The sequence below is a fragment of the Podarcis erhardii genome, assembly GCF_964252035.2.
Source record: "Podarcis erhardii genome assembly, chromosome: 6".
Classification (NCBI taxonomy): Eukaryota; Metazoa; Chordata; class Lepidosauria; order Squamata; family Lacertidae; genus Podarcis; species Podarcis erhardii.
Window position 1 is genome coordinate 67,381,179 of NC_138510.1, and position 25,538 is coordinate 67,406,716.

General features: G+C 37.9%; 1 protein-coding gene across 5 annotated transcripts in view; it reads right to left on the reverse strand.

Moving 5' to 3' along the window:
- Positions 1-1,324: 1,324 nt before the first annotated feature.
- USP33 (ubiquitin specific peptidase 33) overlaps positions 1,325-25,538 on the reverse strand; it is a 30,989-nt gene continuing 6,775 nt past the window's right edge. Inside the window, exons 4-24 of one of the 5 annotated variants that reach the window (XM_081868339.1) lie at positions 24,272-24,334; positions 22,982-23,119; positions 21,536-21,638; positions 20,427-20,496; positions 19,668-19,781; positions 18,526-18,604; positions 17,347-17,746; positions 15,462-15,563; positions 13,432-13,544; positions 12,601-12,773; positions 12,415-12,509; positions 11,811-11,844; positions 10,416-10,461; positions 9,436-9,616; positions 9,166-9,292; positions 7,525-7,691; positions 5,654-5,735; positions 4,952-5,060; positions 4,259-4,361; positions 3,388-3,456; positions 1,325-2,493 (exon numbers count right to left, since the gene is read on the reverse strand). In XM_081868339.1, coding sequence (XP_081724465.1) covers positions 2,336-2,493; positions 3,388-3,456; positions 4,259-4,361; positions 4,952-5,060; positions 5,654-5,735; positions 7,525-7,691; positions 9,166-9,292; positions 9,436-9,616; positions 10,416-10,461; positions 11,811-11,844; positions 12,415-12,509; positions 12,601-12,773; positions 13,432-13,544; positions 15,462-15,563; positions 17,347-17,746; positions 18,526-18,604; positions 19,668-19,781; positions 20,427-20,496; positions 21,536-21,638; positions 22,982-23,119; positions 24,272-24,334 — 2,526 coding nt within the window. In that variant the 3' untranslated portion in view covers positions 1,325-2,335. Of the gene's footprint in view, positions 2,494-3,387; positions 3,457-4,258; positions 4,362-4,951; positions 5,061-5,653; positions 5,736-7,524; positions 7,692-9,165; positions 9,293-9,435; positions 9,617-10,415; positions 10,462-11,810; positions 11,845-12,414; positions 12,510-12,600; positions 12,774-13,431; positions 13,545-15,422; positions 15,564-17,346; positions 17,747-18,525; positions 18,605-19,667; positions 19,782-20,426; positions 20,497-21,535; positions 21,639-22,981; positions 23,120-24,271; positions 24,335-25,538 lie in introns of all 5 variants that reach the window. The other 4 variants (XM_081868338.1, XM_081868337.1, XM_081868341.1 and 1 more) reach the window with 4 other exon arrangements.

The following is a 25,538-nucleotide window of genomic DNA, read 5'->3' on the forward strand; positions in this document are numbered from 1 at the left end:
ATTTAGTCTGCCCACAGTATTTTCCAAACAAAGTAGATGATGCACATGCATCTATATGGGGAAATATAAAACAGAACACAGGCAACCTTCCACCACTGCCAGAAAGTCTCAAGAATCCCCACACAGAAGCTCTATTAATATGCAGAATGGCATGCAAATTTTTATGTTCAACAGTTCAGTTCTAAATACGTTTATTTGCAGGCTCCATCCGATAGCCTTGTTATCTGACTCAGAAACTTACTTGTATATACACATTTTAAAAAGTAGTCTGCCACCTCCTCTCAGAAGACAGAACTTGTGGTTTTTTTATTTTAAAAAATGTCTTTTGATCCCAAGGTAGAACTAAAGATTAATGGAGAAGAGTATATTCCTACTTCCTTTGTGTGTCCTTGCTTATTTAGTTACCTTACAAGAGGAATGTGGAATCTGGCCCTCCAGATACTATGGAACCCCCCAACTTCAATCAGCCACTGACCTTATACTTATAGGTGGTAAAAGATTGGCCTCTAAGGATTTTGTAAAACCAAAATGCCACTATTTTAAAGGGCTGAGAAACTGCTTTTACAGCAGCTATGACATTACTTTGTAAATACAATTCCAAGTACTCGAGCTCTTGAAGTGTTCTCTGCTCTTTAAAAAAAAAAAAAAAAAACAGGCAGAAGATAGATCCAGTGCAAATGGCCAATGTTTTTGTTTAACACAAAAATATTAAACAGCGCAAGATCTCATTTGTCTCTTGCATATGAAGAATCTCGAGGTCTTAGTAGCAAAAGTATGATATGCAAGCAACAACGGATTTCCCCCACTAATATTTTACTTCTATCCAGGGATCAAGGTGTCTTGTGCTTCAATAGTAATTTTATAAACTAGTGGAGCAAAGTCCCTATCCAAAGCTTCATATTAGAACAATTAGCATTGTTCTCCCAAATAAATTTTATTTTTTTTTTTTTAGTGTGAAGGCAGTTCAAGGGTAGATCATCTGCTTTGTATGCAGAAGGTTCCAGCTTCAATTCTCAGCATTTCCAGGTACGACTGGAGAGCCGCTGCTGATCAGTGTAGATAATACTGAGGTAGATGGTCTGACTCAGTATAAAGCAGCTTCTGATGTTCCATTTACCAGAATGAAATTATTGTTGCACTTTCATCCTCTGGACTGCCATTTGTACTATAAGTAAACCATTTTAACTCAGAGGTGAGCATGCTTTTGAAGGTTTCTCCAGTCAAAATGGATTTTCCCTTTCATTTCTGAAATTGTACATTAAAGCACAGCAGCAACCTATAATACATATTCCTAGTATATATCTTGAAGTTAAAGTTCAAACACTTTTTATCATTTTACCATTGGTTTTTATTGAACTGGCAAATAATAATATTGCTTATACGTTAGCAATATTCAGGAAGAAACACATTTGGGTGACATTCAACATTTCAATATGAATAATCTAGAATGCTTTTGCAATCTTGCTTTGTGTTATCATTCAACATCTGACATCATAAATCATGCCAATGAGCATTGCAGAACTGTACAATAGATTTTTCCACATTAAACTATTGATGCTTTTAATTAAAAAAAAAAAAGACTAGAAAATTTTCAGGTGTGCAAACTGCTAACATACCCACTTCATGCTCTCAGAACACACACTCCTAAAGACTATGGGTTTGTTTAATTACACATACTATTGATTATACTAGCTTACATTCAACAACAACTTATCAGACAGTTTAAACAGTAGGAAGTTACTTACGCTGCTGACCAAAACCAATGTTTCATCTGAATCATTAGTATATATGATACACTCAAATAAGAAAATTATCTAATGCAAAGTTCATTATGTTTTTCTATAGTGCAGTGCAAATAAAAGTGAAGCATAACTTTTCCTGAGTTTTCTTAGGATGTTAGAACCATTTTTTTACAATCTCACCAACAGCTTAAAATATTTATATTTCATTTTTTATATATGCTAAATTGATATCCCATCTTTCCACCATGTGGTGTTAAAGACCCTTTAAATCTTGTCTTGACAAGACCTGATATGAAAGAGCCTAGAAATTCATAGAGATATTGAAAAGAACAGTTAAATCCTTCATCTCTACTTTGCATATGTACAGTTAATGTAGAACAAGGAAGTTACCCTAAGGTCTGATAGGTTCTAAAACATTTTTAGAATTTATATATTACAAGTTTCAATTTGTTTTTCACAGACACAATAATGCCCAACCTCCTGTTATCTCACAGGGAAAACAAAAATAAAACAGAAAAACAGACAAAAAAATCTTAGGAATGTATGTTGTTAACTGGATGCTATCTCATTAGAATTTATCCTTGGGTTGGTGGCTACAGACCACGTGTTTCTAACTCAATCTTATCTTCAGTTTGTAACGATTCAGGTTCAATTTGAGCAACAGGTGGTCGCAGGATGATTTCCGGTCCTCCCCCATAGATGGACTGTAGAAAATTCCATGTTTCTTCAGAAATCTGTCCAGAATCAGCTCCTAAAAAAACATTTCGGTGAAGGTGAAGCCGATATTCAGCTAATGATTTTTGAAAACAATCTGCTTATAAGTGATACCAAGCTCCAAATCCAAGCACAGCAAACTCTGCAGATGGCATTAACTGGATCAGGGTAACTATTTAAGATTACTTTAATTTTTGCAACAGTGCATGCAACTCAAGCCAATTACATTCCACATACTTGTTCTTACAAGTAAATATTTTATAAAACTTGAAGGGCTTGACATTTACAAGGAGACTTAATGTTATAGAGGAATTCTGCTATGCATAAACTTCACTCTCACTCTCTCATTTTTAAGTCAGCATCTTGGAACAGCTACCCACACATTTTCAAAGGTTTTCAACCCTTCACCCCCTTAGTAATCATGTGGACTAAAAAGCTGCATGTTATCCAAAGGTTTGTACAGCAACTGATGGTAAATCCATGCTGCACAGACTTTTAGATATGAAGTTTCATAGTCCTTAATTTTTGCCTTCAACATAAAATGTCATTTGAAAAAAATCAAAAACAAAAAGAATATAGAGAGCTGAAGTACAGTACTGCTGTTTTAAATGGAAGCTAGTAATCTTGAAACAACATCTCAAAACACCTCATATATGTGTTCAAAGTCAGTGCAAGTGTGTTTTTAATGATGGAACAAACAATTTTTAAAACTGCCAAGTTTTGATACTTCCTAAGGTTTTATTGACTTTCTGTTTTTTTATCTATATCTGTTTCATCTACCCTGGGAGCTTATGTAATGCAAGGAGCTTTTAAAATGGACTAATCAATAAATAAATAGAAATAGAAACAAAACTGTAGAAAGACACGCAAGTAGTCACTAGCAGAAAAAGAAAAACTGCATGCATAAGAGATTTTATCAATAGAGTCATACCTTGTTTCAGAACTACAGATCCACATTTATTGACAGCAATTTTGGCATTGTCAATGGGCCCTGGAGGATCTAGTGATAGAAAAATGTTAGCATGTAAGGTAATAATGAAGAGATACTATTTAAAATAAAAACACCTCAGAAAACTACTCTAGTACTTTCTTCATTTTCTATTTTTTCTCCTTTGGAGGTGTAGCTAACAAAACATTACACACTTAAAAGTTATTAGTAAAGGAGACAGCATATCCAGCATATTCAGGAGCACAATTCAAAAACTCATCTACAAGAGCAAAAGAACTGCCCATCTTCAGATGGGCTTTTGCTTCCTTTTTTGGCACAGCAACCACCCTGCACTGTAAACAGCCTTTAAAAATACATCTGAATCATCTCCCAAAACTTTAGATGATACTTACAGGCAAACTATCCATTAAAACTGCCGTGAAGTCTTCTGAACTGATCTCTAGAATCATGCTTGCAAATAAAGCAGATTCTCCTCTGGTGCCTTAATAACTAGCTAGTGTTGTAGCTTCCTACATGCTGTTGCATGCCAACAGCTCTATTATGTCCTATTCTCTGTTTTGTTTTAGGTACTAAAACAGGCAACCCCAAACTCGGCCCTCCAGCTGTTTTGGGACTACAACTCCCATCATCCCTAGCTAACAGGACCAGTGGTCAGGGATGATGGGAACTGTAGTCCCAAAACAGCTGGAGGACCGAGTTTGGGGATGCCTGTACTAAAAGCTCTTCATAAGAGTTGGTATATGCCTTCTGACAGGTGTTTTTTTTAATTAGTAAATTACTGTGATAAAATTCTAAGTGCATGCTATAAAAGGTATGTCCTACCTACTTGATAAGAATTTTGAAATCTACTCACCACTGTCCTTGCCCTTCACAAACCCTTCCCATTCTCTGAACCACTGCATACTGATGCAATAGAATATGGATGGAAACTCCTCCTCTTGGAAGGCTCTGTTGAGCTGAGAGACACAAAGCAAGCTCTAAAGCACTTGATTAAATTGTGATGCCTTCTCAAGAGAAGCAACTGAAATATTCTTAACAACTTTTTGACAATTTAACCATGAAAGCACACATGAGCTTGTATCTGAAGCATTCTATGAATCCTGACCCAATATTGAAATCTCACCACTGCTACCCCACACTCCAATGTGGATGCTATGTGAATATGAAAGAGTCTTCATGGAATTATAATATCCACTACTATAAAAGGCTAACTTTTCTTCAGTACAAAAATATTGGACTGGATCCTGAGCTGGCAGTCTTTAAATGTATGGGCTCCTTCTATTTGGGGAAGGGCTCTTAATCTTGCCAGTGAAAAGAGATGGGGAACAGATTATTTTCACTTTCTCCCTTCTGCACACCTGTGCCTCATGCCACACTGTCCCAGAAAGGCATATGCCTTGCCAGACCAGATTTCCAGAAGGCTCAGGGGCTGCTGGAGAAAACCATGGGAGTATCTTCTGAGCAAAATTCTACTCACAGGTTCCGGATCACTGTTTTTATGAAGTTTAAAGAAGAAGAACTTAACAAGGGAGAAGGAATGTATTACCCGAATAAACATTTCCAGTTCTGTCTTCCTTCTTTTCTCTATTTTTTCTGTTTCCATTTGACAGGTATGACAAACATAGAGATGATTAACAGCTGGTCCTCCACCATACCTGCAATCACAGAATATTAAATGTCATTTTAGTAGGGTCAAAAGTTGTGCATTGAACCAAGTTGTTCTTTGCTTGAACAATAAATGCTGTAATTTGTTCAGCACCTGTTTCCTATGTAAGTAATATTTCATCAATTGGAGCAACTTCCCTGAAAAATAAGCCACACACATTTTAGTTGTGCACAACTATTCCTTAAAGATAGCTTCTCTCTCTCATCTTGGTATTCACTGGTGTAATTCTGCTCTTGGAAGGCTCTTTAATCCAGCAGGGATATTATTTTGCCCATTCTCCCTTCCTTCAGTATCACCTCATGCCCTTTTCTGAAGAGTCAGATTTTGGGGAGCAATGGGAGCTGTGAGGGGAAGAGATGATGATGATGATGATGATGATGATGATAAACCACTCTCCTCCTGTACACAGAAGCTTCTGCTGGATTAGACCATACCATGAGCAAACCACCATTACTGGATAAAACGCAAAATCTGTATCAAAATGTGAAGAGGCTTTATAGACAAATAACTTCTTGTATTTATGTACAGCGTATGGACCAAGCATCAAAAGCAATTCATTTCACCTTGTAAACAACAGCTTACCTGCTATACAAGTTGTCCCATATATTTTGAGGTAGCACTACTACAAGGTCCTCTATAGAAGTAGCCTTGTGTGGAGGAACTCCTGAGGAGCAGACATAGTAAAAAAAAATATCAAGCAAAACTATTTACTGTATGGTCATGTTAACTATTAAAGAATATCATATGCTTCAAAAAGCCTTACCAATGAATACAGTTTGAGCAGGGGAGGGGGAATACAACTTCTGTCAGAACCAGCTTTCAGCAACTTGTGCAATTTAGTTGTCAGAACAAATGCATGCTATAGCTTTCCCAGAAGTGAGAACACGCTAGATATGAGCTTGAAACGCAGTTGTGACATGAATATGTATGCAAAGAGTCAAAATATCTTAAATTTGCACAATAGTTATCAAATTGCAAAACAGAATATTTCAAACAATTGCACAACAGATTTCCTCATCCCTAACCTTTCTCTAGTATCTACCCTTTCTATTTTTGTCTTCAGGCTGCTCCTGTACCACAACTATGGCTGTCTGGAGCATCTAGCAGGACCCCCAGTAAGATTTAAGTGAAAGTGGTTTCCAAAATCCCTCACAGGAAGGCAAAGCCCTCTTAAAGGTCGTGGAGGTATGGCAGCATGGGTCAATCCATCTCATGAGTGATACACCCATTGCTACATTTGTTGGTGTTTGGACAGCAGTTGCAGAAATGGTTCAAGCCATTGGAAGGTAGTCACTGCTTTCCACCTTCCAAGGTAACCCACAGCAGCCATGACAGGCCATGGGTTTTCAGGCAGGATACAGGTTGTCGGAAGCTGTATCCTTGTTGGTATGCTCTGCCTTGCCTGTGCAGTCCACCTTGCTACTTGTAAGTTGAACCCAATAAAACTGTGTTGTGCCTTTTCTCAAAAATTAAGAAAAATGTCCCACACCTATTTTTCACCCCATCCCAGCTCTCTTCCTACCCCTGTGAACACAAGTATATATGCATTAAAAAATGTCCTTTACATCAACATTTGATAAACAGAGGTCTGATTTTCAAACTTTAAACAAAGAAATTATGACCCAAAGCAAATGTGGAAGCTAATACTGCTTTTCCTTAATATTATTCCACAGAGAAGTGTGTCAATCTGCCAAAAGAGCAGAAACAAGTTATCATGTATGTAAGATTCCTTATGCAAATACCAGCCACAGCCAGACAACTGATATGATCTGAATGATCTTGTAAGAATTTCAGGAACGGGAAAACAAAATCAAACAAACCGTTCCCCAAATTCAAGCTTTGATGGCAGCAGGATAAAGAATGGTTTAAAGAAATCTGTGTATTTAGGAGATTACAATTTAAGGATGCCTTGTATTTTTGTTCTCTAACCTAAGTCTAACCCCTGCCAGTTTTATTGTCAATCTGCTTGAAAATTAGAGGGCATGATCATCTTTCAATTGATTTTTAGAATGCAAAAATTTAAAGACCCAAATAAAATCAGAAATGTTCTGCCTGTCAATGCCTGAAGCAGTAGGAAGGAAAATGGGGTAAAAAGAATACAAGCAGTAAATAATGTGCTGATTATTATGGGTTTCAAATTAAATACTATTATCAGTGAGTCATTGCTGACAAGTAAAGATATACCAACTGCTGCACCATTCAGCTAGCAAGCTAAACAACTTATATCTATGGTTGTAATTCTTAGCCAGCAATATCCCTCTTCACATTTCAAAGATGATTGCCTGAAGAAGTTAAGCTCAAACAGAAGCCATTTCTGAAATAGATGGGACAATTTCAGAGGGAAGTCAGGCTATGACTGCCAAGTAGAGAGTCAGGAAGTTGTCACACTACGTGATGAGATAACTTATTAGATAACACACTCAATTATGTATGATGCATAATTATGCTCTCACCTCCATGTATGCAGAGGAAATCATTATTTGAAATAGGTCCCGGTTCTGCAAAAGTCCTGAATTTGTTCAACCACTGTCTGGAAATATAAAACTGGAGGAGGCTTGGTTCCATTATATTAAGGCTTGATATCTTCTGTCTCTCTTTCTTAGCTTCTTCGTTGCTTTTTCTATTACAAGAATGAAAAGAGGTAATACTGAGAACATTAAGTAACATCAATAATCATTATTATATCCATATGAGATTATTTCAATTTGTGTGAAATAAAATGCAAGTTTATACACTATGCTAATTGTAAGTCACTGGAAAGATCTGCCAATAAAATAAAGTGCAGTGTTTCAAATTTGGATGTGTTCCAAGTAAAAAATATTTAGGATATAGTAACTGGAAATATGAATACCCTAACAAGGTAGCACATATTTATATTTGTGTGTGCACATCAGAAACATACATAACCCCTGAGCTTTATTTTAATAGAAGGAATTGATCTGCATACATTACTGGTACAGATGTTAATTAAGTACAGTTACAATTAATTTGAAAATTTGCCCCCCAGTTTATCAGAATCTATGTACATGAGGTCAACATCTAGGTCTAATGCTTGCAACACGAAACAGTTTCCCTAATAACATGTTTAGCTCTTTACATAATTTGGCTACTGTTTATTTGTTAAGAGGTTAAATTTATTGTCCCATTTATTAGAATGTCTTTGCTCTTTAGACTGGAAGAGTAGTTCCCTCTCTCCCTGGCCCTATTCACATTTCAATAAAAGCTCAGCTGCAGGAGCTCATAAATTTCAAGCTACTACAGTGAATCCCTTTGTCCTCCAGCTTTTAGCTGCTGAACTGTGAAGTGTTCCTTCTACTGCAGTTAAATTCTATCTGACTCCAGAATCCACCCTACATGCATTCTCCTATGAATTTAAATGAGGAAACATCAGCTATTAATTCAAAGTGAACTATGCACAGTGTCCAATTTCACTGTGGCATCCTATCTGTGAATTTTCATCAAATATATCACAATTTGAAATGAAATGAATAATATTCAGGTTTTAAGTCAATTTAGCTTACTTTCTAATTTTGCAATAAAAATGCATGGCTGTCAAAACAATATTTCCAGAGATGTTAGAATCTGTGGTCCTAGAGAATATTGGACTACTAATCCCATCATCCCTAACTACTGCCCAAGCTGGCTGAAGATAATGGGAGTCCAAAAATATCTGGAGGGCCACAAATTCCCAGTTCCTATTATAAATAAATACTACAGAAGACCAGAGGTCTCTACTTTTACATGGATTGATGTTAGGGCCATGGTTCAGTATGTTTCAAGAATATTGTATTGTAAAAAATGCTGTTTGGGGGGAGAGCTAGGAAAAATTAAGTCAGTAGAAAGGCCCAGAAAAAGAAGCAGAATGAGTTGAAAAACGGGATAACTGTGGGAAAATACACTACCTCACTGCAAAGTAGCATCTTAAAAGAAGTCACGCTTTCTGTATTGGCCCACAATTTCCAGCTCTTTGGAATACTCTCTTGAAACTCATGCAGGCAAGAATTAACAGCTAATATGATCAAATACCATGCATTGGGTACTAACAAGAAATTTACTCAAGACATATTTCAAATCCTTGTCCCTTGTTTTCTCACCTGTAGAAGAGAACATAAGCTTCTGCATTTTGAACTGTTGATTCGGTGACTTCTGTGACACTCTGATCATCAAACTCATACCATCGATTATTTAAGTTGTTCCGGCAATAAGCTATATAATGTCCATCTAAATTCAAGAACAGTTAAGATAATTTTTTGTCAAAATACTGTAAGGCAATCCGAAACTAAAACATATTAACACAACTATTTTATTCCACCCCAGCTGCATAATATGGATCCAGAAAGAGAATATATACTATATATACTTACTGATGGCAGTTCCGTGGTGACAGATTACTGATAAGAGATCATACATCACTATTTGAGTTGGACTGTCTTTGGCAAGAAAAGGTTGAAGATCAAGTCCTTCCAGGGGAAAGGATACATGAGTCCCAATTTTTGTGGAAAACATAAGGTCATGCCTGAATCTTTTGAGATGAATGCACAATATCTATAAAGAAGAGTAGACACTCATTCAAAAACTGATGCTTCACGACTTAATACTAATATAAAAGGTAAGCATTTTACTACTGCTACCTTGTTATTAAATTTATTGCGTTCTGTCCTGCCTTCTCATTTATTTTTACAAAAAAGGGATGTTCCATGGGCCACTTTACATAATACTTCCAAAGATTTGTGTTTAGTTCGGTGAATAAGGACATTTTCCTGCACAGATGTACACTTTTGTAGAAAAAACTGCCCATGTAACTGGTTATAATGGAAGATTATGGGTTGTATCCAATGCCATCTATGTGGAAGCAGAATGAACTTCTGCTTGCACTATGGAACTTCACTTTCCTCTCCTCTCCCACGCAGCCTACTACATGCCCTCAAAATCTGCTGGATGGTTGATGGACGCTCTGGAGCAGATTTCTGGGAGCACAGAGGCAGACGCAGACGCTTTGTAAAAAAATTTGCTGAGTGCCATGCAATTGCATCCATGTGCCTGAAGAACTGATATACACTTGTGCAATGGGCTGGAGGATGCTCCAGATCTGAGTACATGCAGGGAGGTGGGGGAGGGAGAGTACAGGAAAGCCCATTGTACAACTGAATATCTGATCATACGTCATCAGCTTTCAGCCATTTGTGTAGGTGCATCGCCATTTTTAATATCTTCATCTGAGTAAGTGTGCAAATGTGACTAGATAAAAGCATCTTTCGGGAAGCCAGAATGCAGCTTTCACTCTATATTCACAACTATCTATTATGGAAAAACAACACTATTATTTAAAAAAAAAATGGAATACCTCAGGAAAGTGTTGAACTTTGCAGAATTTTACTCCATTTCTTAACCTAAAGCAAATTTAGTAAAGTTGTAAAAAAGTATCCAATGCAAACATTTAAAATAATGACATTTTAAATACTGTACAATACCCTGGATATTTCAAAATTGCTAACTAGAAAAAGGGCTATCATCTTCAAAAGAAATCACAAGGTTGGAAGTGATCAGAAATTAATTAGATCTTATTTTCACAGACACAAGGCATAAGTCATAGGTATGATCAATTTGCACATCATAAGCAATCATTCCTTCTTGGCAACTGATGTAGTCAACATATATCAGAAAAGGCAATGTGGGTCTCCTGTTTATTAATACAAAAAACATGCAGCAAATGCACACTCAGAGGAACATTAAGCATAGATGTGGAAGGAGAAGTCACAGCATGCCCTCAACTAGCCTCTCTGAGGGGTACTCAAGTTTTACTCAGAGTAGACATACTGAAACTATAATGACTAGGTTAGATCCATTAATTTTAGATGTCTCCTTTGAGTAAAACTTTATGCTGAGAAAAAATGGGGAAGGACATTGTATTTGACTGCAGGCCCAGAATCAAAGTGGGCTGATGACACCAGTCCTCTGAACATATTGGAGGAAAGACCAAAATGCTTGTCATTTTTTTGCTAGTATCAACTAATTAAAAAAACACGATTAGCCCCTTGTAGAAGCCAAAGGTACTGTCACTTATGCAAGGTGGGAACTTGCCAAATCCTGCCTTCTCCACCCCCCCCCCCGCCTCCCTCCACCCCTGCGCAGGCGATGCTGTTGCTGGTCCTGATCCCGCCTCGTCAGAGACCTGATCCTTCCCTCGTCAGAGACCTGGCTCCTTCTTGCCTCCCTCCCCCCCCCCCCCCAGCACATATCTCTCTCTCTCTCTCTCCCTCCCTCTCCTCTTTCATGCCCGGCTTTGGAACCGTTGTCTTTCTATCTATTGAGGAGCATGCTGTACTCCAACTGCCTTGGGCCCAGATCAACCTTCAGGTGTCTTCTAAAAGTTTTATAGTTCTTTATCTCCTTGACATCTGATCAGCAGGCAGATATCCTGTACACCTTGTCAAAATCCTCGTGCGAGGAGTGCAGAAGTGATGGGAAAGGGAGAGGCAACTTTTCCTGCACTCTTCCTTTACTTGCAAAATGCCTTTTCCCACTTCCATCCTTCTGAAAAGAAAGAGATACTTCGGATACTCAGGCTGTGTTTTGTAGGCAAAGGCAATGGAGACTTTCGCTGCAAAACAAGATTTGGGGGAAGTGGGAGGAAGGGGAAGTCCCACTGTATCTGCTGCTGCAATTCTGGATCTCATCCAACAGCTTTTAAAGTAACCACATATATCAAATTATAAGAATTTAAGAGCAGGCCACTTACTTTTTACATTTTTCACAACTGTACATATTGTCACCTGCAGACATTGCGGGAAGGAAAGCACAACCATTATTCTAAAAACATATTCCCACCACAGCCTGCACTGAGCTTTTCTGATTTTGCAAGACATTAAGTATTCAAGACATTCTAGCATCAGGAATACATGCACTACATGGACTTTCACTGACTAGATAGCTTAAAAATATTTTTGTTAATAAATTGTAAGATTGGGCCATAGGAAGCTGCATTATAGTGAGTCTGACTACTGATCCATCAAGGTCTGTACTACAAAGGCAGACCCTCTCCTCACCCTACTTGAAGATGCTAGGGATTGAATCAGGGATTTTCTGCATTCAAAGCAGATGTCCTATCAATGAGCCACAGCCCTTCCCATCAATGAAAATGAGATTATTTTAAATTAAAGGGATAAAATTTCTACACTGGCTAATTTGAACCTTTGCTCTGTTGAATATATTGTCAACTGATGGTTCCACAACAGTGTAAAAGGGAACCTTTTCTAGACCTTTTAAATGTGAAAATAGGGACAAAAAGTAAGAGGTATGGTGCTCATATTTAGTAAGACATGTGAAAAATATGAATTTCTTACCTTTCAGTTCATCTCTAGCAAAAAAGGCAGCAAGACAATCTTGTAAGGTTACTGTTGGACCCCAAAACCAGCTAGGAACACATGAGACAACAAACCTGAAACATCATTGACAAAAAAACAGCAAATGTTCTGCCAGTACAGCAGAAACATCAGTTTAAAATGTTCAAGCAATGCAAAGAAACAAACCTTTTGAAGTATTCCATGAAAAAGGCTATCCAGCCCTGAGGAGCATATGCTTCACCGCAAGAGCCTGCCTTGATAAGAGAGGTCTGATGACTTGCCGAATGCAGCTTAGCAAGGTCTTCTTTGCCTGGAATAGGCAATGACAAGTCCTGGAAAGTCTCCAGGGTTACTGACACCTATTGCCAAACCAAAGGGAAGATGATTAGGCCAAACCACCTTCTTTTTAATTGCCCCAATAAAATTCTATATTTTAAATTATCAACATTAAATTCCACTTGTGGCTAATTACAGTGCTTTGCTCCAATAAGACCACTAGATGGCAAACTACAGGCAATTACAGGTAACTTACAACCTCCACACATATAACTTGTGCACATTCAGCTTTACGTACTTGGCAATTAAAAAAAAAAATTAAAAAGGGAGCGGGCTTCCAGGAAAAAAGACTTTGGCATTCCCATTCATAACCCAATGTGTTCTGAGTATACACAATTTTGGTTTTAGGCACTATGCCCGGAATGTAACCCCAAAGTAAGTCGAGAGTTGCCTGGATACATCCACTGTAAAGTACTACAGTACTATGTGAACATGAAAATTAACAGTAGCTGTTTGGGACTAAACTAAGCTGAAAAAGCTATTAAGAACAGGAAACAGACCAGCCTAAAACTATGAGGAAGTCCAAACTACAATAATCCAGGAACTGTTTGCATATTTCAAGTGGATGAATAAATATATTCATGCTTCATTTTTAACAACTTCCTTTACCATATAAGGGAAGAAATCTTACACAAGTACTAACGGTGTATGTAGCAACATTTATTTTATCCCTTCACTTACCCGGTCACATGTTAGACATTGTACTGAACTTATAATAGTCCCATCAAATATGTCAGAAATAACACTTCTGAATTTTTTGTGTTTCTTCTTTTTGGGGGAACAAATGGTTGGAACTAACAAGAAAAAGAAAAGAAAATTAAAATCAGGACAGAGTTGAAGTACAGTAACTTTTTATTCTACTCTTCTTCTGGTCTCTGTGGCACAATGGGTCAGTGAATCTGCCTGTTAACCAGGTTGATGGTTCAAGCCCACCCAGGGATGGCTGTGGGCAGGAGTCCTGCATCGCAGAGGGTTGGAGTAGAGGACCCTTGGGGTCCCTTCTAACTCTACAATTCTATGATTCTAAGAATACCAGACCTATAGTTAATTCTCCCTTTCTATTACTATTTTTGAGAACTCCACTACCAAACATTCAGAAAAATAACTTTAAAAGCAGAAGACATCTGAAGGCAGACCTGCTTAGGGAAGATTTTAATGTTTGATGGACTACCGTATTTTAATATTTTGTTGGAAGCCGCCCAGAGTGGCTGGGGAAACCCAGCCAGATGGGCAGGGTATAAATGATAAATTTATTTGTTGTTGTTGTTGTTGTTGTTGTTGTATTTTTAATATACAGTGAGCCAAAAAGTAAATCCACTTTATTACAAAACATTGCTTATTGAGCTGGCTAGGGTAGCAGATTCTTTAATATAATTCTAGAAGGGGAGATGGCAATGTTCACACAAAACATACATTAAGTACATTTCACATTAACATGGGGTCTTTGGCACAAGACCTCACTGCTCCCATGCCACAAATCTGCATGACAGATGGTGATAAGAACACAGCCAACTCTTTGACTATACAAAATGCAACTTCTAGACAGGGCTGTCCCACAAAAATTATATCTAGTAAGGAAATTTGGTATAGACAACAAATGACTTAAGGGTTCTATTATGATTTCTGCAAGCCTTCTGGCTTTGAACAAATCACTGGATCTTTCAGATTTGATGGAAGACAAAGGCCTTGCCTTGTACATGCAGCAAAATATGATAGCAGAACGGACTGCACTACTTCAGACTGCAGGTTGGAGATAAACCTTTTTAAGTGTTCCTCCATGTAAACACACCCTGAAAGTAGAAAACTAACAGATTCAGGGAAAAGATTCAGACCTAGCCCTCTCCTGCTGTGCTAGTTTTCTATTTACAAAGACACTTAAAATAATTTCAGAATGTGATTCTGCACCTGCAGCCTGAACTGGCACAGTCCATTCTATCACCTCAGCCCTCTGCCACTAAATTCTCACCTCATTCTGCTGCATATACAGACCCAGACAAAGACAGCCTCACATGCAGTGTCCACAGAACAATCCAGAGAGACTGTATGTGGCTCAATCCCTGCTACTATGTATGTGTCAGAAGAAGAAAACTCCTGTGTGTCAGGCAATCGAGATATAAATGTGCAAAAACATCTCATGAAACAAAATAAAAGACAGTTTAAATACAAACTAGAAGAGAATTTTCTTAACTAACTTTTAAAAGAACTGGTTACATGAAAGTATGAAAAAGAAACAAAGCAGATGAAGGAATAAAATGTGACTGGAAAACAATAGGATATTTTAAGCTGCTCTGACAAATTTGCCAAAATGATGCAACTCCCCAGAGACATGCAGTAAATAAATAGAGGCTTTGGTGCTGGTGTTTGGTCCCTAGACAGAAATCTTGTGCTTGCCATTTATGTTATTGTCTTAGCATTTTGTTGATGGAATGACATACCCAAGGCCCTCAAAATAGTATGGGGCATGGGAACAAATAAAGAATTCTTAATGTCCAGTCTTACTGCTGGCACCCACCAGACCACAGTGTAATACTGAAAGACCAAAATTCATTTCCAATATGAATTGATGAAAGGGGGTGGGTGAATCAAGCAACTTAATGTTGTTATTTTAATCATTTAAAACTGTTAGGACCAATACAGGAGAAAAGCACCAAGTAACATTAGGTATGCTATACCTTTTTTGTTCAAGGGTGCCAGTCCAGACCAGAAAGTACCTGATTTGGGAGGGCTGGTTGATAAACGTGCATTCCCCCCATCTTTTGAAGGAAAACTTTGTGGCATAGACACATCATTCATATGGACATCATTGATATAGTCTGTAAAACACATTTTAGCCAAATAAGTATTACAAAATTAAAATGAACCAAGAGGATAGAGTTAAAAATTAACTCTAACTGCCCAGAGTCCTATTTGTTATTAAGTTTAAGAAGCAGAGTCACAATGCCCTTCAAAAGAAAAAGAAAAAAACCTGGAATCATGAGCAGGGTAGAAAATGAACAAAGGAAGAATGGAAAATGATGTGAACCAAAACTGCCACAATGGAAAAATTAAACAAATGAAAAATTAGAAGTTGTAAAGTAAAATAGAGCAGGGACTAGTGAAGGAAGAGGGACACTATGGAAAGATTGTTTAGAAACTACAAAAAGTGTGTATTTTGCCACATCCAAGACATCATTCAGCTCTAATTTTACCCCATACAGACAAGAGCAGCAGCTTTCATACTGGCTAAAATGTCTAGTGTCAACCAGGTATTTCAGCAATATTGCCATGGGGTCGTCACACTCTTTAATCTTAACTTAGAGAAAATGCATAGCTTCTGCTGTGAAAAATGCACATACATGTAAGTTTGCAATTTCAGTTTGCAAAGAAAAGCTCATCTCATTACACAAACAACTTTCCATTTCTGCCAATGTGGGGGTAGAAACTGTCAAGTAAATGAGCAAACACTCATTTCCCTAATACACAAATGATCACATACACACACCACTCTGTTCCAGCCCCTTCTCATGGCAAGTGGTTTACTTCACTCTTAAAGTACACTTATCCTTAAACTGAAACAAACATGTTGCTATCACTCGACAGAGAAACGTGAGAAAGCAGTGAAAGCACATGCCACTCCTGGAACAGAGCTGGAAGCAACTTCTTCCAACCACTGTGGTCAACTAGGAACTGTTCTGGAAGCCCAAGAGACCTTGGGAGTGCCTTTAACCAGCTTTGGCTGGTATACTAGCTGCAGTATCTGGATAGCGTGGTGACTGCAGCCCATGCACTGGTAACTCCAAGACTGCATTACTGCAATGTGCTCTATATGGGTCTGCCCTTGGGAAGAGCTACTGAGTGGAGAAGGAAGCAGCTAATATCCCAACCCAAACACTGAGCTCCAGTTAAAAATTTTGTCATTTTATGCAAACACCGGAGACATTTTATTAATTTTACCTGGAGGAGTGCTGTTTGTTTCTCTGTGTTACAGAGGCCCAACTGCTGTCAACCAAAGTTAAGCACTGCTCTCAACCAAAGTGTCTTCACAGCAGGCATCCTTGCTTTTAACTTTCAGGCACTTCCTAAAGACTTTGCTATGCCGATAGGCCTATGCTGTTGTTTACTTTTTTTTTTTTTTAGTAGGCAATCATTTTAATCATTGTTCTGCGCTGCTTTCAACGTTTTTAATGTTCTTATATTTCCATACACCAACCTGATATTTTAGCAGAAGGCAGTACAGAAACACTTGCATAAATAAATAAGGGAAAACCAGAGTAACTATCACTTGCTTTTGTTGCTGGTAGAATTCAGACAAGTGCCTCCCCAAAGTCTTGTACTATCTGTTCTATTACAGAGTGACAGAACTTGGCCATTTTAATATAAAATTGCGGCAACCCATCCTAATAACAGCTGATCATACAAAAACAAATGGTTTATATCCACTGCTGCCAAGTCAACAACAAATTCAAAAATATTCTATCCTGTAAGAGCTACAAACGAGATCAAAATCAGTAAAATAACATTGTAGCATGACACAGTAGTAAGGTGGAATTGAATCTTGTAACAGATGTGACCAAAATATTACCCAACACTTTTTCTAATTAATAGCCATACAATCACCTGAGTATCTGCTGTGTATTTGCACCTTCACTGTTTCCTGATTGTTCAAAAATTCAGCCGTTTCAAAGAAATTGTATATGTCTTTTTCTATGTCTTCCACAGAGCTTGCTTTGTTCATCTTGGTACACAAGTATTTCTCTTTCTGATTGTCTTTGGATGCATTTTCATCATCCTGAATTAACATTGTGTCCTCTGCTTGGTCCTCTGCCACAGATTTTGACCAAGCCTCATTTTCTACCTTATCAGTATTATTGCATGATTGAAAGTCTACATCCGATTGACTCTTCTCTTCTTCCATGCTCTCTTCATTTGCTGGGATACTATCCTCTACTGCAATAATAGGCTCTTTTAACTCTTCATGTAGTAAATCCATCAAACAACGCAAAAATTCCTGTGCATCCTGAAATTTAAAATGGTAGGTACAGCATTGTGCTTTATTCAGATGAGTACTCCAATGGTGCTAGCCATTCAATAATGCTAAAAACAACTTTCAATCAGCTCTTTGGGTTTACAGCAGTGATTCCAAATCCCACAAACCCAGGATCACTTGAAAATCGCTGATGATCTTGGCAGACCAGTTAATGGTTTTTCTGCCTGTTGTAGCAAATGTAATGCATTATGCTACATGCTGTATTACTTTTATTTTTATTGCTTCTTCTTCTTATATTTTATTACAAAATAAAAGCTCCTAGTTCCCTATTGTGGTCTGTAGCTGGATTTAAACTGTTCTAAATTTTCACATTACACTTTATGGTTGTATCCAATGCTGCACCTGCAGAATTCTGCTTGTGCAATGAGACTTCCTGTTCCTCTATCCACATGGCTCCAAAGTCTGCTCTGGAAACTCCTCTCGAGCAGATTCTGAGGGTGTGTGATGGGCAGCAGGGAAGATGAGGGGAAGTTCCATTGCTCATGCAGATGTCTGCTGCAGTAGCAGAACAGCGACGTTGGATATGACTGTGTAATTTTGGACCTAGGCAGAATTTTATCAACTACTCTTATTCATAAATCAAGAAGGGGAAAAAACAGCATGGATTGTAAACATCATCTAGCAGCTAGCCAAGAACCCGAAGTGAAATGTATTATTTTACCTGCAATTTCCATTTCTTTGAACCTTGCAACTTTACTAAATAAAATTTTCCTGTAGTATGCATAGAGGAAGCCTTAAGAAAAGTTTACCTGCTGAGAATAGCCTCGAAATGTTGGATTAACTGTTTTAATTCCTTGAAACAAATTTGTGGGGACAACTGCTCCAGGTCTGGAAGAAAAAAATATTTAAGTGCATTTACAACTTTTCAAATGGTTGAAATGTTTCAGTTTACTAGTACAGTATTCAAATTGCAATAGTTTTTAAACCAACAAATCAAAATATCAAGAGGTTTCTAAAACTGCCTTTGGATACAAAATCTGAATTTCATCTCTCAGCATCCTATGACATTATAGGCCTATTCTCACCTTTCTTGATACTGTGATTGATTGGGTACACTGTTTGGGGTAGTATGGATGTCTCAATATGACTTTCATGCATCATGAAATATTCATTTCATGCATCCTTTCTTATTCCTTTCACACAAGACTGTACTCATTCATGTGTACATCTAATTCTGTACCATACACATAACTTAAGAACAATCTAAGATAGACACAAATCTTGCTTGCTTGCCACAGTCTTTTATATTTTGAGTCAAACTATACCAAAGTAAACAATAAGAATTCTGTCAAGGAAATTGTGAGTTTCAATTAGAGGCATCTTTTCAGTTACTGCTGAAAGCTGTGTGGGGCACTAGATGTACCTTGTCTGACTTCATCAGATCAATTCTTATTTTATTATACAAGAGCTTCTTAAAATTCTACAACCCAGGTAATCCATAATCTTTATGGATATTTATTGTTTCAATAGGTGATGTCCCAAACTAAAGACAAAAAAAATACAATGCACTCAAATTATGACCCATTTCAAACAGAGATCCTACATTATTCAATAACTCAGCCAAATTCATACGAACATGCTAATTGCTTACAGTAGGCCTTCCATTCAGATGCTTGATTAATGTTATCGTAATTATAATTATTGTGGGATAATTTACATGTCATAACCCACTATGGAACGGAATAAGCAGATGTAAGATTGTCATTGGGAAGATGACTCCAAGTGTGTGCACATTATGAAAAATACAGTTCTACTTCATATGTTTTCTGCTAAACAATCATTGAAACTCTAAGATTTTATGTAGTTCACTAATTACAAAATATTCTACTGTAAATATATTTGTGAGAAGCTGATTTAGAAAAATTATGCCAGTACAGAAATAGCACAATACCTGCTTTTATGCCAGAGTTCTGTCATCAGTTTGTAATAACTTCTGCAGATGGCTGGTTTCTTATCAGTACGAGCTAAACTCCCACAGTCAAGGAAAAACTGGGTTAATGGTGGGCTGGCAAGAAAGGGGAAAAGACCATTAGTTTTTTGAGACCGTGCTAAATATGTCAATATTACTTCAACCCCAGTTATATGGTACAGCTCTGCTCCTTTCTAGATAAACTCCATTTTTCTAGTAAGAAACACTTTGATTCCATGATAGGGCTGATACCATCTTGCACCTTCAGCATCTGATTGCAACAGTAACAGATCTGTTTAATACTATATTAATAAAATGAGATGCAGTGTAACAAAATGACCACACTGCTTCTACACCAATAAATATTGAAGAAAAAATAAACGCCTTTTCTAAACTTTTGGTTTTAATCCTTCTCTTTATATTCATATCATCAAGAAATTGGATACACTTGAATTTGCCAGAAAATCAGTAAAAACAGGAAATGAGTCCTGCATTTCATAGACTAGTTAAATAACTATGAGACGATCTGTAAAGTGAAAACTCATATTAATTTAACTTATGAGTTTGAGGGCCTTATGAAAGGGCATATGATCAGGACGTGCCTCCTGCAAGTTCTATAGGCCATACAACTCACATAGCAATATTTATGCTATAACCTTTACCCTACACAGTTTCTTGCTGATCTGGACTTTCTAACAACTGAAAAGCACACTGCCCTACAAAGAGGACTGTTTTTCTTACCAATTTGAAAGAGCTTGTAAGGCTGCATTCATGTAACAAGTGTTTCCAATATTTTTCAAACCTGTCAGACCTGCAAATAATGAAAAACTGCTAAGCAAGCAAAAAAAAAAGGTTACAATATGTGTAGTAGGGAGTTTCTCACAGAGATTTAAAAGCAACATTTTAGCCTGTATATATACATAGTAGCTCAGAACTCAATGAGAGATAACCAAAATCAGGCATACTAAGCTAGATCTATTGAAATCAACAGACACAAGCCAATTAATTTCAGTGGGTCTACTCTGGGTATGGCTTATTTGGCTATCACCCAATGAGACAACATCTGTGAAATTCAACTCCTACTCACTGCTCTTATAAATTGAATAAAAGTGTCTCCTCATTTTTCCTCACATTTTTATCTTGTCTTCAAGTTATATCACTGACCGCAGTCACCACAGATCTAAACAAATTCTTGCATTCCTTCCAAGACCCTTAAAAGGTAAAGGGACCCCTGACCATTAGGTCCAGTCGCGGACAACTCTGGGGTTGCGGTGCTCATCTCGCTTTATTGGCCGAGGGAGCCGGCATACAGCTTCTGGGTCATGTGACCAGCGTGACTAAGCCACTTTTGGCAAACCAGAGCAGCGCACAGAACGCTGTTTACCTTCCCGCCAGAGCGGTACCTATTTATCTACTTGCACTTCGTGCTTTCGAGCTGCTAGGTTGGCAGGAGCAGGGACCGAGCAATGAGAGCTCACCCCGTCACGGGGATTTGAACCACCGACCTTTTGATCAGCAAGCCCTAGGCTCAGTGGTTTAACCCACAGAGCCACCTGCATCTCTCCAAGACCCTTAGAAATGTCCAATTTCTCTCTCAACCCAGCTCCCTAGATGTCCAGCTGAACACCTACATTTCAACAGACAAAGCTTATTATCCAAATAGGTAACTAATTAGGGTCAGAAAACTGAGATGCAGGGGTAGATGGGACCTATAAAACGATTGTGTGAAAGAAGAATATAAAAACACACATGAAACAACTGATGAGATAAAATTTCATTGAAATTATGAATATGGTACTAACAATTTGTGTCAACTAACAATATTTTGGTGAAGTTTTCAGTTATATTACCTCTTGCCTTGAATTCATCCTCTTCATCTACTTGTACATCAAGGTCATCAAATGTTGCAATTAGAGGAATTTTCAGTGTAGGGATACTAGGTAACCTAATATCCTTTAGGAAAGATCAAGATACAAAGCATGAGAAGCCTTGTGTTGTTCCTGCAAATCTTACTTTTCTTTGTGTATCATTTAAAATCAGTCTATGAACATTATTTATATCAAGTTCTAAAGCATGTTTTACATGCAAAGCCAAGAGTTTACTGACATGTATATGTCACAACTTTTTGAAATAACTTATCCAAGAGCATAGGTTTCTTTTAAGAAGATAAGAAATATGAATGTTCCAAGGGCTAGATGCTGAGATCACAAGTGGGGAGAATGCTGATAAACTCAGGTCCTGCTCAAGGGCTATAGCCATCCGGTTGACCACTGCAGTACCACTTAATGAAAGCAACCATATTCAATTTTACTTTAAAAAATAATAGTTATTATGAATGTCAGTATATTAAGGACATATTGTCATAATTCTTAAATGAAGTTTCCCAGCTGAGCTCGAGTTCCATTTCTCAAGGTAGCGCTCAATGCTACATGGCAAAGCACTTTCAAAACTCAGGGGAATTTCAAAAGCAATTTGTACTGTGTTCAATTTTTTTAAAAGTCAGAAATCCCACTGGGTATGAGCTGTGCCTAGAGCATGCTTGAAGTGGCTCGTTGGATCCCCATGAGTGATGCAACTGACCACTTTATGCGTGATCATAAAGTATTAAAATATGCACATATTACACTATCCATTTTCAAAATTAAAACACAGTAACAGTGTAATCCTATAAATGTTTACACAAAAGTAAGTCCCACAATTCAAAAGATCTTACTCCCTAGCAAACACACATAGGACTGAACCCTAATAAGCATTTATATAGCACTCTGAAGTTTTTGAACCTCTTGAATAGAGATTCTAAATTTAATTGAGCCTTTGGCATGGCTCACATGTTGTGATAAGCCAAACAAAGCTTGGCTACAGCTCGTGGTTAATGAAGAAAGAGCTTAACTATGGACCTGAGTTTGGATGACACACTAAGACTAAGCCAAACTTTGCTTGAATCAATGCAGGAGCAAAATGGGACTGTGGAAGAGCAAAGTGGTTACAAATTGCTCTGCAAAAGCCTGCATGTTTGTGTAGTCGCAGTAAACCATATTTGGCTTACACTGCCATGCAAACCGATGTAAAATCATCAAGAATTTAGGACTCTAATGATGCTAAAGCAAAATTGCTGTACTACAAGCTTTGTTAATACCTTCCTTAAACATCTGTTTAAATAATCTATTGAATGTTTAGGTGTAGAAGACTAAAAACCTGATTTCTTAATTGAAACATCTTATAAACCATACATAAACAGCAAAAAAATCAATTTAAAATCCCATATAAAATCCCAGATAGTGAACTTGCCTAATTACCTGTATGATGTGAGACAGTCGATCATTTTGCATTGAAGAATGAGACTTCAGTTTTCTATCAAGAAACACTTCTTTGCTACATGCATAACACCAGACACGTAATGTGGTAAGGTTAACCGTTAGACAGTGATTTGTTTCCTAGAAAACAAATGCAGCTACTAAATCTTTTTAATACAGTAAGACCAACTGTGAAGGAATTGGGTCTTGCTTGTATGGACTGTTGCATTTTACTTGTATGGAAATGCATATCTTTCTAGGCTTGGTTTAAACGTAATGTTTGCACAAACCGTTATAGGAATAACTAGCTACATCCTGACATTCTAAACTTAGGGCAATGAGAACTCCATTGTATACATGAGAGGCTGCACATCCATCACCTGCTGGCAGGAAAATAAAAAGCTCCAAACTGCATTGAAACTGTAACCCAAAGGGAGGGGCTTATGATTGACAAGGGGAGTTTATACATAGGAATACGCAGCTGAGAAGTGGTGGCACCTGGAAAAAATGGGGTGAGGGCACAGAAGAGACAAAATATATTTCTAGGTGGGCAAGAAAGAAAAATAACAGCAATAACAGCAATTCAGGTATGGAGCAGGGGGGAGCTCATCCCCCCCCCCCGTGCTGCCTATGCAACTGGGAGGCAATGAGTTCAAGGTGGAACTCCACATGATACAGAAAAAGGAAAAAGTGTTTCCTGGGCTCCATGGAGACCACTTCAGCTCTTAACAGCAGAATGGTAAAAGAATGTGGTTGTGCTAGTTCTTCATGTTAAAGGTGTTTTGCAACTGCATGCTTCCTCTCCATATCAACTTTCTTCCTTAAAATGAAACCCAAATACATTTAGGAAATACATTTTACTTAGAACAATGCCTTTGGCTTTTTATTCACAACCAAATAGTATCCACTACTATTTTCAGCAAAAATTATGAACAAAAACATTATTTTAAACTCCAAAACTTGGATATAGTAGTTGCTATTTACCCTGGTATAAAATACTAGCTGTTGCATCACGTTTTCCTACACCAACTGCCGATAAATATAAAAATAAGGTTATCATGAACAATACAGTTAAATGCTGGAATCTAAATTATGTATTCAGCCATTAAAGGTTCTGCTTATTGAACAAGACATCATTGTTCATATCTGCCAAAATTAAGAAATTTATTTTAAATTAAATCTAACCTCCCTGTTTATCAACCATCCATATAAGTAATCTCTGCACAACAGAAAGATTCAAAAGTTAAAGACGAGTTAACTTGTCAAAACGCTGAAGTATTTTTACATACATACCTCCGAATGTATGGTACTGTGATCTATATGAGATTCTCCACAACCAACATATGAGCATCTATTCTGTCAAACAAAACAGAATCATTAACAAAATGCAAAATACAATAATGTAGTTGGCACATAATTTAGTCCTCAGCAGGAGCAATTCACAGTATGATACAAATGAGGCGGCACTTTATATTATCAGCTCAAGAGTAATTATCCCACTTCACCAAGAATGCTTCTTCTAAAACTTAGGGCAATGGAACATTGCCAAAAGCAGCTTTTGATGAGGCATGATGAGTTGCTGTTGAAACTATTAATGTAAAAAGGTACACAAAAGGGCTCCCTAGATTGGATTCAATCGACATAGTAATTCAGTATCAAAACTCTACTTGACGTTAATAATTCTACAGTGCAACCTTTCAGGCTAATTTCAATTCCCAGGTAAACATCTTTTACTGAGACTTGCATAAATTATTACCCATAGTTAAAGCTGCAAGAAATACAATTCAGAGCTGTAATGCTAAGTGTGCCAATGCTGTTGACCAATAAGTGTTGCAGAGGTAACGACTGCTGGACTGCACCCTAAAGTAACTTCAATTCAAATGGAAAGCTAAGAATTTGGAAGCAGAGTAAGACATTTAAACGCACAAACAAGAAGAAGAAGAAGAAGAAGAGGAGGAGGAGTTTGGATTTGATATCCCGCCTTTCACGAGTCTCAAAGCGGCTAACATTCTCCTTTCCCTTCCTCCCCCACAACAAACACTCTGTGAGGTGAGTGGGGCTGAGAGACTTCAGAGAAGTGTGACTGGCCCAAGGTCACCCAGCAGTTGCATGTGGAGGAGCAGAGACTCGAACCCGGTTCCCCAGATTACGAGACTACCACTCTTAACCACTACACCACACTGGCTCTTTTCCTTTAAAATAGTGGTTTTCAATCAGTGTGCCATGGCACCCTGGGGTGCCTTGAATGGTCAGGGGTGCCGTGGGCAACACTAGCCTCTGTCCCTCTTTCCTCTGAAGCCCTCTTGCATCTCTGCCTTCCAAAGGCTTGCACAGTTGTTTGTTGCAGCAGCCCTGGCTACAAGCCCTCCAAGCGAATGGTGCCTCTGGGGCTGGCCAGGGGGTGCTTCCCGGGCCCCAGTGGGGCAGTGAGAAGAGGCACCTCTCTTCTGGGGGGTGGCAGCTCAGAGACCAGGGACGGCTGCTGCAGCTGCCCAGAGGACTCCCAAGGAGAGGGGAGAAGAGAGGAGGCTGAGGAACACTCCACAAGGTGTTCAGAAAA